The sequence below is a fragment of the Pseudochaenichthys georgianus genome, chromosome 7 (genome assembly GCF_902827115.2).
Source record: "Pseudochaenichthys georgianus chromosome 7, fPseGeo1.2, whole genome shotgun sequence".
Classification (NCBI taxonomy): domain Eukaryota; kingdom Metazoa; phylum Chordata; class Actinopteri; order Perciformes; family Channichthyidae; genus Pseudochaenichthys; species Pseudochaenichthys georgianus.
Genome location: NC_047509.1, coordinates 13,678,951 through 13,693,741, shown reverse-complemented (window position 1 = coordinate 13,693,741; position 14,791 = coordinate 13,678,951). Strand labels below are relative to the sequence as shown.

The window sequence follows — 14,791 nt, the reverse complement described above, 5'->3', positions numbered from 1 at the left end:
TTACAATTATTAATACTATTATTAGCATTAGTCTATATTTTGGTTGAAACTAAACCATAAAAAAAAAATACATAAATAATAATTAAAATATATATAAATAAAATCGAATTTTAAAAATAATTTGATTATGGAGACTGTAACAAATAATCGAATAATCGTTGGCATCCCTAGTTGTAATGCCTATTTCATTAACAAGAATTTTAAAAAAAGAAAATGAAAAATACTGTATGTTCAGGAGGTTACAAGATTGTGTTCATTATTTGTATATTTAGTTCAAAAACAATGTAATGAAGATATGTGCAGGTTAGATGTTGTTCCCCTGGATGAGACCTTCCATTGATTTGTTTCCTCTCACTTTTTTCTCAGTATTTTGATCTGAAACTGTCTCAGTTTGGACCATATCGACTGGATTACAGCAGGACTGGACGGTCAGTATCTCAATCTCCATGCCTGTTCAAACCATGTTTAAAGTGTCTGTCTAAGGGTTGCTGTGAATGAGGCGAGTCCATTAGCTCAGCAATAGGAGAAGATAAACTCCAAATGTTTTCTATCTAAACCCACATTATCTGATTTTTTGCCTCTTTGGATAAGAAGCCATTAACTGCACATATGTTCAACTAATAATCAATATTTGCACATTTTGTGTCCACCTGACGAATATTTGCTCTCATTATTAGTTCCGTTTTGTAATATAATATCTGGCTCCCTACCTGCTAAATGCTCGGCTGTGTTTACCTGATAGTGTTAACATTGTCTGACATGCTGGGCAGGAAATGTACAGTGAGTTTCTCAGAGCTTTTTCACTGAAAACAACTACCAGATTTGCCTAAAAACTCCTGATGAGTGTTGAGACTCGACCAAGACAATCATGATTCGGTTTGTAAAACTAAAATGATAAAAATACAACATCTATTTTAAAAAATGTTTTGGGTGGAGATTACTTGTACCCATACTGAGTGTGTTGTATTCTGCATAAACTGTAAAGCCACTTCATGCAAATATGTGACTTGGGCTGTATAAACGCAATGAAATGTTCTAAAACATTCTGTAGAGCTGAGGAAACTGCAGACTTGAACTTTCTGTAGCTTTATCATTCAAAGCGAGTCCTTCCACATTATAACGAAATATTGATTTAATGTTTGCATTTTGTTCACAGTGTGTTTTCTTGGTTTCAGACATCTGCTGCTCGGTGGAAGGAGAGGCCATATTGCTTGTATAGACTGGCAGACCAAACGGCTAATGTGTGAGATAAACGTGATGGAGTCCATCAATGATGTAAAGTAAGTCATACGCCTCACATTGTGCAGAGCTACACAGCGCACTTTGTAAAACGCAATAATGCTTTACTTAACAGTAACTGCTAGGGGTGTAACGGTACGCGAAATTATTCGGTACGGGCCTTTCGGTTCGGTACACGTGTGTACCGAACGAATATAACGTTAAACGTAAAAAATTGAGAACGTGGACACTTTTTGAAAGTAATCTCAGGTGCTGCGTCGCAGCATTCAGAGTAATTTGCTCACATTGGGTTCAGTGCGTCATAGAGCGTCCAAGTCATTTCATTGGACGAGAGGCATACTAGAGAGCTGGTCACAGGGATGAGTTCAAATGTAGTCAGTAATTTGAGGAAATGGCGAACGCAGATAAAGTTGAGCTCGGAAATCCACCAGCATCATTGAAGTCTCCAGTTTGGGAAAATGTTGGTTTCGCAGTTACGTACAAGGATGACGGACAAAGACAGGTGGACCGAACCAAAGCTGTTTGTCGGCATTTTTCAACTAAAATTGGTTACGCGGCTGGCAATACATAAAACTTGCACACTCATTTGAAAAGGCATCACCCGAACGTGAATATCACCGGTTCCAAAAGAAAAAAGACTGAAGTGCAAACCCAACTCCCACTAGCATTTAAGCCTCCACAACTTGCACCACTGCTTTTTGCTGATGATGTGGTTCTAATGGCTTCATCGGTCTGCGACCTTCAGCACTCACTGGATCGGTTCGCAACCGAGTGTGAAGCGGCTGGGATGAGGATCAGCACCTCCAAATCTGAGGCCATGGTTCTCAGCAGGAAACCGATGGACTGTCCACTCCAAGTAGGGAATGAGTCCTTACCCCAAGTGAAGGAGTTCAAGTATCTCGGGGTCTTGTTCTCGAGTGAGGGAACAATGGAGCGTGAGATGGGCCGGAGAATCGGAGCAGCGGGAGCGGTACTGCAGTCGCTTTACCGCACCGTTGTGACGAAAGGGGAGCTGAGCCAGAAGGCAAAGCTCTCTGTCTACCGGGCCATTTTCGTTCCGACCCTCACCTATGGTCATGAAGGATGGGTCATGAGCGAAAGAACGAGATCGCGGATACAAGCGGCCGAGGTGGGTTTTCTCCGCAGGGTGGCTGGTGTCTCCCTTAGGGATAAGGTGAGAAGTTCGGTCATCAGGGAGGGACTCGGAGTTGAGCCGCTCCTCCTTCGCGTCGAAAGGAGCCAGTTGAGGTGGTTCGGGCACCTAGTTAGGATGCCACCTGGGCGCCTCCCTAGGGAGGTGTTCCAGGCACGTCCAGCTGGGAAGAGACCAAGGGGTAGACCAAGGACCAGGTGGAGGGATTATATCTCTTCGCTGGCCTGGGAGCGCCTTGGGATCCCCCAGTCAGAGCTGGTTGATGTCGCCAGGGAAAAGAAAGTTTGGGGCTCTCTGCTGGAACTGCTACCCCCGAGACCCGACCACGGATACGCGGGAGAAGATGGATGGAACTCGCAAAAAGTTCAGACCGAGCCAAAGCTATTACAAATGTCAAAAATCCTTATGTTGCCATGTTAGCGCTACCTGGCTGTAACTGCTACCTCTGTCCCTAGCGAGGGGGTGTTCTCCACAGCAGGAGACATTGTTAGTGCCAGCAGATCTGCCCTTTCAGCAAGTAATGTGGACAAGTAATTTTTCTTTAAAAAAACATGAAAATACAATGACAAGCAAGTCATTGTGTCAAACTCGCTGCTTAGGTACTAGTACAGTTAAAATACAGATTATTTCAGTTCATCGAAATGCTGCACTGTAATGTTTATTTTATTATATTTTGTATTTATTTGACTGAATATTCATAGTTTAATAATCATTAAAAACCCAAAACTAATAGTTTGTTTTGTGAGTACTAGTACAGTAAAGTTCAAATACAGATTATTTCAGTTCATCGAAATGCTGCACCTTAATCTTTATTTTATTTAGTATTTATTCGAGTGAATACATTATTCACAGATTAATAATAATAAAAAAAAATATATATTTTATGTTTGTGATCATTTTTTCTGCTGTACCGAACCGAGACCTAAAAACCGAGGTACGTACCAAACCGAAATGTTTGTGAACCGTTACACCCCTAGTAACTGTAAACATATTTCCTCTAAACACAAACATTTCTGCTTCATCAAGGTGGCTCCACAGTGAGGCCATGTATGCGGTGGCTCAGAAGAAGTGGCTGTATATCTACGACTCCAATGGCATTGAGCTCCACTGCATCCGCAAATTTAACGACGTCCTTCGAATGCAGTTCCTCCCATACCACTTTTTGCTAGCAACAGTGGTGAGTTGATTAAACCTGTTCGTCCAGGTCATTTACACAAGCTATTGCATTTTACTTTGAAAGTATTACCACAATTACAAAAGCTTGCCAACCTGTTTGTCATGTGTTCAATAGATTTTTTTATATTTCTTCTTTATTTAACCAGGTTAAATACTCAATAAGACTCAAATCTATTTTTCAAGAGTGACCTGGCCATGAAGACAAGTTATCAGACGCTATAAAAGAGTTCAATCAATATCAAGTAGTTTCCAAACTATGTCGAGCAGGCGTTTTTAAAACCTGACACTTTGTGGCCCCCTATAGATAAGCAGTCGGATTGTTTAAGCCATCTATTGGTTACATTTGAGCAAATCGTTAACAGTATGACATCTTGTACTCGATTACTTTGATAATGAAAGAAAACATAACAAAATAATAATGATTCTTAGGCAAATTTCTTATGATTTCTAAGCAGTTTTGTGGATGTTTCTTTGGAAATAATTGTATCACTGGGAAGTTTAGACACTAGAGGTTTCTCAATACTCTAATTTTCCCTCCTCGACTCCTATCCTCGACGCTTAGTCCCGCTCACAGGAGATGCGAGCGGAGGACTGAGGAGGGGAACCGAGAGGAGGGGAAGCAGCAGGCGGTTAGAGAAATGAGAACTCCTCTCCTCTGAGCGGTCATTTTAAAGAGACGTCCATTAATGATGACAGGAGGCACAGCAGCCCTCTGTCTGATGGACAGATGTGTTCATGACGACTTATATATTTACTTTGATTCATTCACAGTGCGGTATAATGAGACAATAACACGCTACAGATGCGAACATATATACACACACATATATTTATATAAATATTAGAGCCGGGACTCGATTAAAAAAATTAATCTAATTAATTAGAGGCTTTGTAATTAATTAATCGAAATTAATCGCATTTTTAATCAAATATACATATTTGACCTGAGAACAGTGAGAAGCAATTTTCACATGGATTTTACTCCAAGTGGAGTGCAATCCAGTGAGCCAGTTAGTTGGTTATTTTCTCAGACGTGGACTTACTTATCCTGGCCCTGAAACCAGTCATCTGGTTGAGTGTCGGTTGGGTCAGGGTGTGGTTCCTTGCACTCGGAGTCGGGCTAACGTCCACGCTAGCTGCTACATGCTTTGCATTTAGGTGATACTTTAGGCTTGATGTGCTGCGGTGATATGCAAATTCTTTTTTGCATAATTTGCACACAACCGTGCTCTTGTCGACGCTTCCATCCGTCCGTTTTTTAAAACAAAATTTCCCATCCACGGGGCCGACCAAAGCGGTCTCATCAGCTTGTTTGTTGATGTTTGACTATTGTTCACCGTGGTTTGTTGTTGTTTGAAGTCCCATGCTGAAGTCATGAACGTTAGTTGGTGCTCCAGTATAATCGGTACGCCTGAAAATCATCCAGTGAGAAACGTTCCGCTGTGCAAAAATAAGTGCGATTAAAATGCGTTAATTTTTTTAACGCTTTAATTTTTGTGTAATTAATTAATATTAATTAACGCATTAAAGTCCCGGCCCTAATAAATATATACAATTTCAGAATCAAACAAGTATGAGACCACTCTCATAATAACGTAACACAATCAGAGACTGGATATATCCCTGTTACGCCCCGGCCTAGGGGAACCTAGGCGCAGCACAAAGTTTGCTCTCTCCCCACTTTTCCCACTCTCAAGACAAAGGCAGAGACAGAGAATATCGTTTGGTAAATTTAATTTACAAAATCTGAATTTCACAAAAATATACCTTCACAACCAAAAAGAAAACATGCAGAAAGTATGATACAAAAATAAACAAAACGGGAGTAACAAAACGAACTAACCTTAAACACGAAATCTTACCTAACAGAGAAAAATAAATATACAGGCTTCTTACCTACTCTAACTTAAACAGGAGAAAATGAACAATCCAAAAGGGAAAAAGAGTTTGCACTCCTGAGAAAATAAATCCGTCTACAAAGACAGGTAACGTAAAAATAGCTCACAGCCAGCGGAGAAGGACAAAATGTTCTCAACGTGCGAACATAGCACCACAGGACAAAAGATCTAAACATGCGTTGCGTTGGGAGTAGGAGTTGAGTCAGAGAGACCGAGAAACTGCACGGCTGCAGCTTAAATGCTCCCGTCTCCTCAGGTGGACCAATCAGCCTGTCGAGGGCAGCCAATCAGCAACCGGACACCACCTGTTCAATCACACGCAGCCACACAAACACAGAAGGAGGAAGAACATCTGCACACAATACACATACGACCCAGGGTCGTAACAATCCCCCCCTCTCTCTGGTCGCTGAAATGGGGAATTGAAATTATGGGCCAAAAGTATTAAAAGTAAGCATAGGACACCAAACCAACTGAGACCCGTCTGTCCGCCGCATGTACACACTGTACAACACACACACACCTACACACTGTACAACACACACACCTACACACTGTACCACACACACCTACACACTGTACAACACGCTCCTAAAGCAGGGGTGGGGAACTTCCGGCCCCCGGGCCCTATACGGCCCGCGAGACAATTTGGTACGGCCCTCGAGCAGGGTTTCCGCTAGGATTTTTTTCTCGCCGGTCAAATGTCCGAGCAGAATTTATTTTACCGGACAAATGTGAAACTTACCGGTCATATTTCAATAATAATAATAAGAGTTGTGTAGCAGAGTTTCCGTTAGCAGGTAGTCACCGGACTATGAGCAGATATGCTTCAGTTTAAAACTCAGTTCACGGGGCTCATTTTTATATTGCTTCAGTTTATAATCGTAACAGATCGAAAAATTCAGATTCATTTTTCAATAAATGAAACAACATAATTATTACATTCAAACAAACTACTTGTAGTAGATAACGTACATTATTCAAAAGTTTACATTAACTTTGGATAATAACACGGGAGAAACGGATCCTCTCTTTTCCCCTCTCTCTCTCCTGACAGCCCGTCAGTTTCTCATGCAGCTCCTGCAGCTCGCTAAACAGAGGGCGGGGCTTCAGGTGATTATGCAGAGCTGCGTGTCTCGGTCAGACTCAGCAGCTGATCTGATCTCTCTCGCGTGTCCGGTTACACTTCACTCGCGTTTATGTCCATATCGATCAGATCCAGCTCTCCTGATCGGCCTTTATAGAGAGCACCGATCAAACTATTAAGAGTGAATATCGGCCGATAATGATCGGCGGCCGATCGATCGGAGCCTCCCTAATTATTACCAGACATTTTGACCGGCAGGTTTTGAATTTACCGGGTTTTAATAAATTTTACCAGCTAAAAAACGGTAATTACCGGCTAACGGAAACCCTGCCCTCGAGGTAATTTATAAACACACGCAAAAAAGAAAAAAAATTGAGAAATCTAGACCGCAAAAAAATTAAACAAGTGAGTGCCTGTTTTTCCTGGCCAAGGTTAGGGTCCTTGAACACAACACGAGCCTAACCCGTCTGACAGGGGTGCAGTTCTGACGGAGAGCACCAGAACGCGGCTCCGGCACTTCAGAAATTGCAGTACCCATAAGGAGCCGTACACATGCTGCAGTTTCTGCATGGCTGTGTCTTTAGTTGAAAGCCCAGTGGTGATCTGTTCATCTGTCAAACAGTCAATAACTTTGTTGTTATTAGCATCTGGTTAGCTAGCTATGCTAACAAATATAAGAAGCTTTTTCTCCAACCAGTGAGGTAAAGGCACATCTTTATATGATCATTATAGTTATAAAAAAACAAGAGAATAAAGTAAACGGGTATAAAATACTATATGACAGTAAATAACATTTGTTATTAATAAACAAGAATACAGTTTGAAAGGGGAGTGATTTGTAAAATATCCATAAAGAAAAATAAATCTGCTTACAGTTCTGTTTCATATGGATGTTGAGAGATGTAACCATAGAACTCCTAATGTTGCTCTCAAAGTGCACCAGATTGATGCTTTTAACTTCCAGCAAAGCATGCCCCGGACCCCCTAGAGGTGTGTGTGTGTGTGTGTGTGTGTGTGTGTGTGTGTGTGTGTGTGTGTGTGTGTGTGTGTGTGTGTGTGTGTGTGTGTGTGTGTGTGTGTGTGTGTGTGTGTGTGTGTGTGTGTGTGTGTGTGTGTGTGTGTGTGTGTGTGTGTGTGTGGTGTGTGTGTGTGTGTGTGTGTGTGTGTGTGTGTGTGTGTGTGTGTGTGTGTGTGTGTGTGTGTGTGTGTGTGTGTGTGTGTGTGTGTGTGTGTGTGTGTGTGTGTGTGGCCCACTCAAATCATGTCCACATGGATAGGAAACTAAATACTTTTGCACACATCTTGTGTCCATATCTTTTTTGGTCATGCAATGCGCGAGTCATGGTAAGATATCTGGATTAAGAGGTTGCGTTTTCTTTGCACAGCATGAAAGAAAGACTAAATGAATCTGTGATTTTAGTATTTTTAAGCAGAGGTCAATAACTTGTATACGGCCCTCGGAGGATATTGTAAAAATTGAAATGGATCGTTGGAGCTATGTGCAACTCAAGGCATATGCTCGAACGGGAGCTGCCTGGACGCTGCAATCATGTTGTGCACTATCCGTGCTGAGTGTGCTGACTTTTCGTACAATGTCCCGCTGTCTGCTTCCTGCATCAAGTCAAGTGCTCGGCGCAGTTGTGTGTGGATAGAGCGCTCCTCTGTTTTCATTTAAACAGCTCCTTATATCCGTTAGCGCAGCTAGCTAGCACCAGATGCTAACAACAACAATGCACGTCTCTCTCTCTCGCTCGCTCGGGCCACACATGCACACACCCTCCCGATGGCCAGTCGGTGCCTGCCAGTGAGCGTGGAAGTGTGGTCTGCCACAAGCGTTAACGTGACAGCCCTAATTAAAATAAGTTACTAAGTATGCACCGGCCCCTTTAATCTGTCTTTTTGCCTCACATTTCTCTCTCAAACATTTGTGTAAAGTAAAATATGAAATGTAAAAGCAATCACCTACTTGTAACCCTAACCCTACTAATTCACTCAAATCAATCTGCTCTGACAAATCTTCCTGTTCTCGCCCTCAGAGTGCCACAAGCTTCCTGCAGTACCTGGATGTGTCTGTTGGAAAGGAAGTGGCAGCCATCAACACCAAGACTGGCCGACTGGACGTGATGTGCCAGAACCCTCAAAATGCCATCGTCCACCTCGGCCACTCCAACGGCACCGTCACCCTGTGGTCGCCCAATCAGAAAGAAGCTCTCGTCAAGATGCTCTGTCACCAGGGGGCCGTGCGCTCTGTGGCTGTAGACAAGACGGGCACGTGAGTCTAAACATGACACTTTAATGTCAAATTAATTGCAGTAGAAACATCATCATGAAAGGTTTTGGGGGTTGTAGGCGAAGCGTAATGCCCACCCTCCACTTTGCCCCAGCTCAAACATCGCCCTGTTTCGATCCAAGTGCATCCCCACATCATAAATATGCTCTGTATTTCATTTCGAGCCCCTTAAATGTTTCAACTTCCATCTTTTGAAAGTGTAAAATGTCTTGGTTATCATTGACAATATATTTTTCTTTTTTTTTAACCCACCACCTGGAGACAAACTTATTTTTAAGGATTCAGTTTTATACTTGGCTTTGCATCATGCCACAATCAATATTTTTATAATGGGGCTTGCGTTTTCACCCACTAACCATAATTACAGTGATCTAAACAGACACCAGTTTGCAGGTAAATGAATGCATCTTTCAGATTCCGAGTATAATATTTTATGTTTTTAGAATAGTACATGGTTTGTGTTAAGCTAATGTTATGATTGGAACTTCAGACGACTACAAAAACAAATAGATGATCATTTAATCTATCGATACACACAGTGAATAGCATGTTCTTTTTAATGCATCTTTCCGTTATAATATTCTGTGAATTGTGCATAGTGCTCGTGCTCCCAGGCAGAACTGTGGGTGGTTTGAAGTGAACCATTTGTAGAAGAAAGCCATACATCAGGGGTGCCCAACCAGTCGATCGATCGCGGGGAGATTCCCAGTCGATCGTGAGATGTGTCTAAAAATAGAACAACAATATTCTGTTTTATTGTTAATGTCCTGTAACATAATCTTCCTGTGCCAGAATAATGCACTTGACCGCATCAAAGCTTTGTGATTTGCCGGCGTGACCCCATGTGTCGGGGCGTGGCTGGTGGGCAGTGGGCAGTGGGCAGTGCACTAGTTCGCTAACGTTGTCCGTGTCAACAGGAGTGACAGTCCGCACACAAACAAGACCGCAATTATGGCAGAAGCAAAACATATATAATTTTCACTCTGGGAGGATGATTATTTTTGTATCTATTCCAATTCAAAGTCCATCTGTCTCATCTGCAATACGAGCGTAGCTTTATCGTAGATGGGTAATTTAGTAGCGGCATTTTAAATCAGTGCACAAACGCTACGAGACGGAATTCCCTCCTAATTCTGCCCTACGCTCCCAAAAGGGGAGGGGCCTGAAAGGACAGCTAAATGCACAGCAGTCCATTTTCACCAGGCCCAACAACAAGAGCAAGGCTGCTACCATAGCATCTTATCGTGTCAGTCACGTTCTTGCTAAACACATGAAGTATTTCAAAGACGGCGAAGTTGTGAAAGAAGCATTCCTGGAGGCTGCCGACGCGCTTTTGGGGGACAGTAAAAATAACAGTAGCATTTCAACAGGTTTTTGATACAATACAAACTCAAGTTAGATACCGTTATTAATCAGCTGTAAGTTTTAGTTTGTTTGAACTTATTCATTATAATATTGTACAAAATGGTATAAGAATGCAAACTTAAATTGATTATAGTCTATTTTCAATTCAGGTTAAGAAACTAGTGTTGCTTGCATCGTATTTTAAAGGCATTTCTTTTTATAATCTACTCAAATGCAACAAAAAAGTGTTTGTTTCTATTCATTTTGTCTTTTTTTATTGCACTTTGGCAGCAGATTCCTGTGTAGCTTCAGATCTGAGTTGTCTTATTAGTAAGCCTAATTTATACTTTTGTAGCAACACTATGTATTTTTATATAATGGCAAAGAAAGGGTTCAGAGTCTTTTCTTTTTTTCCTGTGTCATATGTGGCAGCACTGTTCAATGTTTCTTGAAAGCATTACCCACTGTAGTATGTGACGTGTGAATAAACTCTATCAACAACACTGTTGTGTGACTTCAGTTAAATACTTGTATGTGTGTAGATTAGAAAGAGGCAAGATAAAGGATCTGCAGTATTAATAAGTATGAAGTATTAATCGTACAAAGGTCAGTTTTATACAAGTAGAAGTGTGTATTTACCTGATAGTAGGCTGTCAGTAATGGCTACGCCTCTCTATTTGGACTGGTAGATCTCGGCAGACTGGCAACTTTAAAAGTAGCTCTCGGTTCAAAAAAGGTTGGGCACCCCTGCCATACATGCTGAAATACTTTACAGTCAGGTTGAATAACTAATATATGTTTTGTTGTGAGCTGCAGTTTTCTGAATGTCCACCAGAGAGCAATCTTTCGTTGTGCTCTCCTCTTGGCAGATACATGGTGACATCTGGTATGGATAAAAAGCTGAAGGTATACGACATTAGAGCCTTCAAGCCCCTCAAGTCCTACTTCCTTCCTGCTGGAGCATCCTGTCTGTCCCTGAGCCAGAGGGGGCTGCTGTCAGCTGCCACTGGGGACATTGTTCAGGTCATTATCTGCACCACACTGCACAGATCCTGAGCTCTCATCGGAACATGATCAGGCCTTCCACACAGGAAGTGATGCATTTGGTGTGTGTTATCAAGTGAAAACGTCTGGTTATGATCAGCAGAAACACTGTTGTTCAGAGGAAAATGTTGTAATCACAGACATTTGAATGTACTGATAGTGTCACCAAAAGAATGACATTGCTGGATGGCAACATGCTGTTTTACTTACTTTACCAAAATGTCCTTACAAAGTATGTTTCCTGTGAAGAGCAGTGCAATCAGGAGCTAATTTTAAGAAAATGGAGACACAGTTCTGAGTCACATGTTGCGTTAAATTAAAAGGAGATTTCAACATGAATTTTGTTGAAAGAAAATACTGATTCCTTTTTATCTATAATTGGAAACTGTATATACATGTCACATGTTGTACTGCTTAACTGACCTGTTCTGCTGCTGAACTCTGACTGACTGATTTCCTAAATTCTTAATTAATACCATTTAATAATGAACATTGTCCATTGAAGGAATCTAAAGTTTCCTTTTTGCTCTGTTCTAAGAGATTGTTTGGAAACTAGTGGACGTTTTGGGATAAGTAATCTAAGGGCAGTGAGTGTTCAAACAACACGAGACCTCATTTTTCTGTCACATCAGCAAAACTCAGTTAAAAATAAACACGTGGGATTTTCCTGCTGTGACAAGCCAAAACGTCTGCTCTGAACAAGGTCTGCAGTGACTTCTTCTGGCCAAAGATAGAATAAAAAAAAACTGCTGACATTTTGCACCTTGTGACTATACATTACCTCTGACATCGCACAAAGTCATTTTGATGAAACATGCATGAGAGTGCAACTTTTGACCCTCCTGTCACCTAATCTGTGTCTGAAACTCTCCCTGCAGGTGTACAGAGACGTGTGGAGCACTCCAGTCACTAAACCCTACATGGCTCACAGAGTTCAAAGAACAGTTTGGGGGATGCACTTCTGTCCATTTGAGGATGTCCTCGGGGTGGGGCACGGAGAGGGTTTCACCAGCATGCTCATACCAGGTATGACTGGATTTCGATATTCCTTATTTCAAATAAGTCTCAAAATGAGGAGAGTGTGATGTAAGAAAATATTTGTTAAGCTCAATGTGGCCCTGATGGGTTGAACCAATCGTATCAGCTGCCATTAATGAACTCTTTATTTATATTTACAGGTGCGGGAGAGCCCAACTTCGACGGTCTGGATTCAAATCCATATCGCAGTGCTAAGCAGAGGCAGGAATGGGAGGTTAAGGCCCTGCTGGAGAAGATCCACCCAGAGCTCATCACCCTCGACCCCACTGAGTTGGGACAGGTGGACCTAGCCACCTCCCAGCAGAAGCACCAAGACAGGGTCCAAGCTCTGGTTAGTATCTGGAACTATCCTAGTAGCACACATTTGATTTTAGATCTGTTCATTTTTATATACTGAATCATAGCATGTATCCACCTTTCTAAAAGTCTGTTTTGTCTTCCTAGGGCTTTGATCCACTTGCCAAAGAAAAGTTTATTCCCAGGTATAAGAAGAAGGGTCGTAGTTCTGCCGGCAGTATTGAAAGGCGCAAGAGACAAGTGGCTAATGAGGACCTGAGGGTAAGTAATCAGAGATATACGTTTGAGTGTGATCTTTCTGCAATATCTGCACTGTTTGGCTCATTTCTCGTTTCTTTTGACTCGTTTACCCCTCAGGAGACAGTACAGCAATCTTCAGAGGACAAAATGAAGATTGAAAAGGAGAGGAAGGAGAGGGAGAAGAAGGAGGTGTTGTTATCGAGCAAGAAATCTGCTCTGGACAGATTCAAAAAATAAAAAAGGCGGATCCTTTGTGCAACCCAAAACCCAGTGACATTCTGTGGGCGTGACCTTTGAACTTCACATAAAGGACAAATTGTATTGTACACATTACTCCACCGTGGGAACAGAACACGAGCTGTAGAAATTCTGGAGGCAGTCAGCTTAATTAAAACAAATTCTGTTGGATGGCACATCATCAGTAATCAATGTTGAGCACAGTGAAAGGGTCGTTCTATTTAGTGTCTGTAGCCTGAAGCATTTCCTGTCTACATGGCTAGATAATGTGAGGTGCCATGACTAGCATGGGTGTCAGCAAGAATTTGTGTCAAGTTGTATACTTCTCCTCCTGATTAACATATTTTTCATAAATGTTTGACCTTCATTGCTTTGAAGGCTGAACTGTATGAGCGTTTGTCAAATGTTTTATATAAATATGTTCTAAAAAATAAACAACATGATGCCAAGCCTCTAAATTCAGTGTCGCTGGAGATTATGTCTGACTTTAAAATGTGCTATTCTACATGTTTTCAGAATGCATTCTTCTTTTTCCAGATTGAGTCCCTCCAAATTCTTCTGCAGCTGTATTTAGGCGAAGTCTGACCTACAGTCACTATTGGCAGCAAAAGCAACATGCAAAAGAAATCTTGGTAAAGGACAAGAATGCATGAAATTTCATTTAATATTTTTGGAGTACACGTGGACCTTAGGTATACAGTAATTGCTCAAGCAAAGTATTGTGACAACCGAACCTTCTCTGTTAAACAATCTGTAGTGAATTAAAATGATATCTGATTATAGGGTAGGCTAGCTTTTTAGAGTTTTTCATTCTCTGAACAAGGAGAATTTCTCAGTAACTTGCACTGAATTACTTGTAATGTGGTCGGTAAAAGAGTGACTAAGGCCCAATCCCAAACCACTCCCTCGACCCTACCCCTCGGTGACGGAGTGAACTCCGTCTGTAGCCACACGCAGCTCAACGAGGCTCCCTCCTGTCAGATGGAGGGAGTAAATACAGCAGCAAGCTTTGGGACGGCCTCCCCTCTCTCTGGCAGAAACGGGAAATGCCGTAACTGTATGTAACAACGGTTTCAAATCAGCATCTCTTAGACACAAAATGTAAATTAATAACTCAAATAAAACTACAAACATCTTTCATTGTGTTACTTTTTTGTAAAGCTCTTTTAGTTTTAAACCTGATCTTTATAAGCTTCTTGGTTTTTGCAACAGTCTGTAAATATACACAACTTTATAATAAAATGCACACATTTACCTTTTTCTAGACGAAACACAGGTTTGATCCTAAGTTAAAAATATGAGGTTGTTAACATCGCAGTTTATCAGTGGATGTTTGCTGGAACTACTTAACAGTTTGTTTCCTGACGGACACACAGCGTTGACTCCGGTCAGGTAGAGACCGGTCTCAAGTCAGCACTGATGCAGACTCGCTGTTTGAGGGCTCCCCCTCCACACCGCTCCACACTCGTTGGTTTGGAACAGCCCTTAATATGGCGGACCCTCCGCGTGAACTCGCAAACTGAGGGGTAGGGTGTAGGGGGCGGTTTGGGAATGGGCCTAACAATCCCTGTTCTTCTGTGGGACATCATTGTTCCCCCTAGTCAGTGAGAAGTTGATGACAACTGATGTCTATCGTGTTGGGATTACAGCAGGGGTGTCAGAACTCAATTTAATCGCGGGCAGGCCCGGTTCCAGAACAAAATGACTCGGGGTGCATCTGAGATTAGAGAGGGTGTAGTGGTAAAGTG

At 41.9% G+C, this 14,791-nt stretch overlaps 1 protein-coding gene across 1 annotated transcript; it reads left to right on the top strand.

The window, feature by feature from the left end:
• The first annotated feature begins 127 nt into the window (after nucleotides 1-127).
• wdr46 (WD repeat domain 46) lies at nucleotides 128-13,501 on the top strand. The gene is made up of 10 exons (XM_071203727.1): nucleotides 128-136; nucleotides 367-428; nucleotides 1,176-1,280; nucleotides 3,419-3,569; nucleotides 8,590-8,825; nucleotides 11,057-11,210; nucleotides 12,110-12,257; nucleotides 12,410-12,600; nucleotides 12,714-12,827; nucleotides 12,924-13,501. Exons 1-10 carry the CDS (start codon nucleotides 128-130, stop codon nucleotides 13,041-13,043), a joined length of 1,290 nt encoding a protein of 429 aa, XP_071059828.1. The 3' UTR covers nucleotides 13,044-13,501.
• Nucleotides 13,502-14,791: the final 1,290 nt, after the last annotated feature.

Coding starts and splice junctions, on each gene's coding strand:
- wdr46 (XM_071203727.1), top strand. Junction 429..1,175: donor GATTACAGCAGGACTGGACG/GTCAGTATCTCA, acceptor TCTTGGTTTCAG/ACATCTGCTGCTCGGTGGAA. Junction 3,570..8,589: donor ACTTTTTGCTAGCAACAGTG/GTGAGTTGATTA, acceptor TCTCGCCCTCAG/AGTGCCACAAGCTTCCTGCA.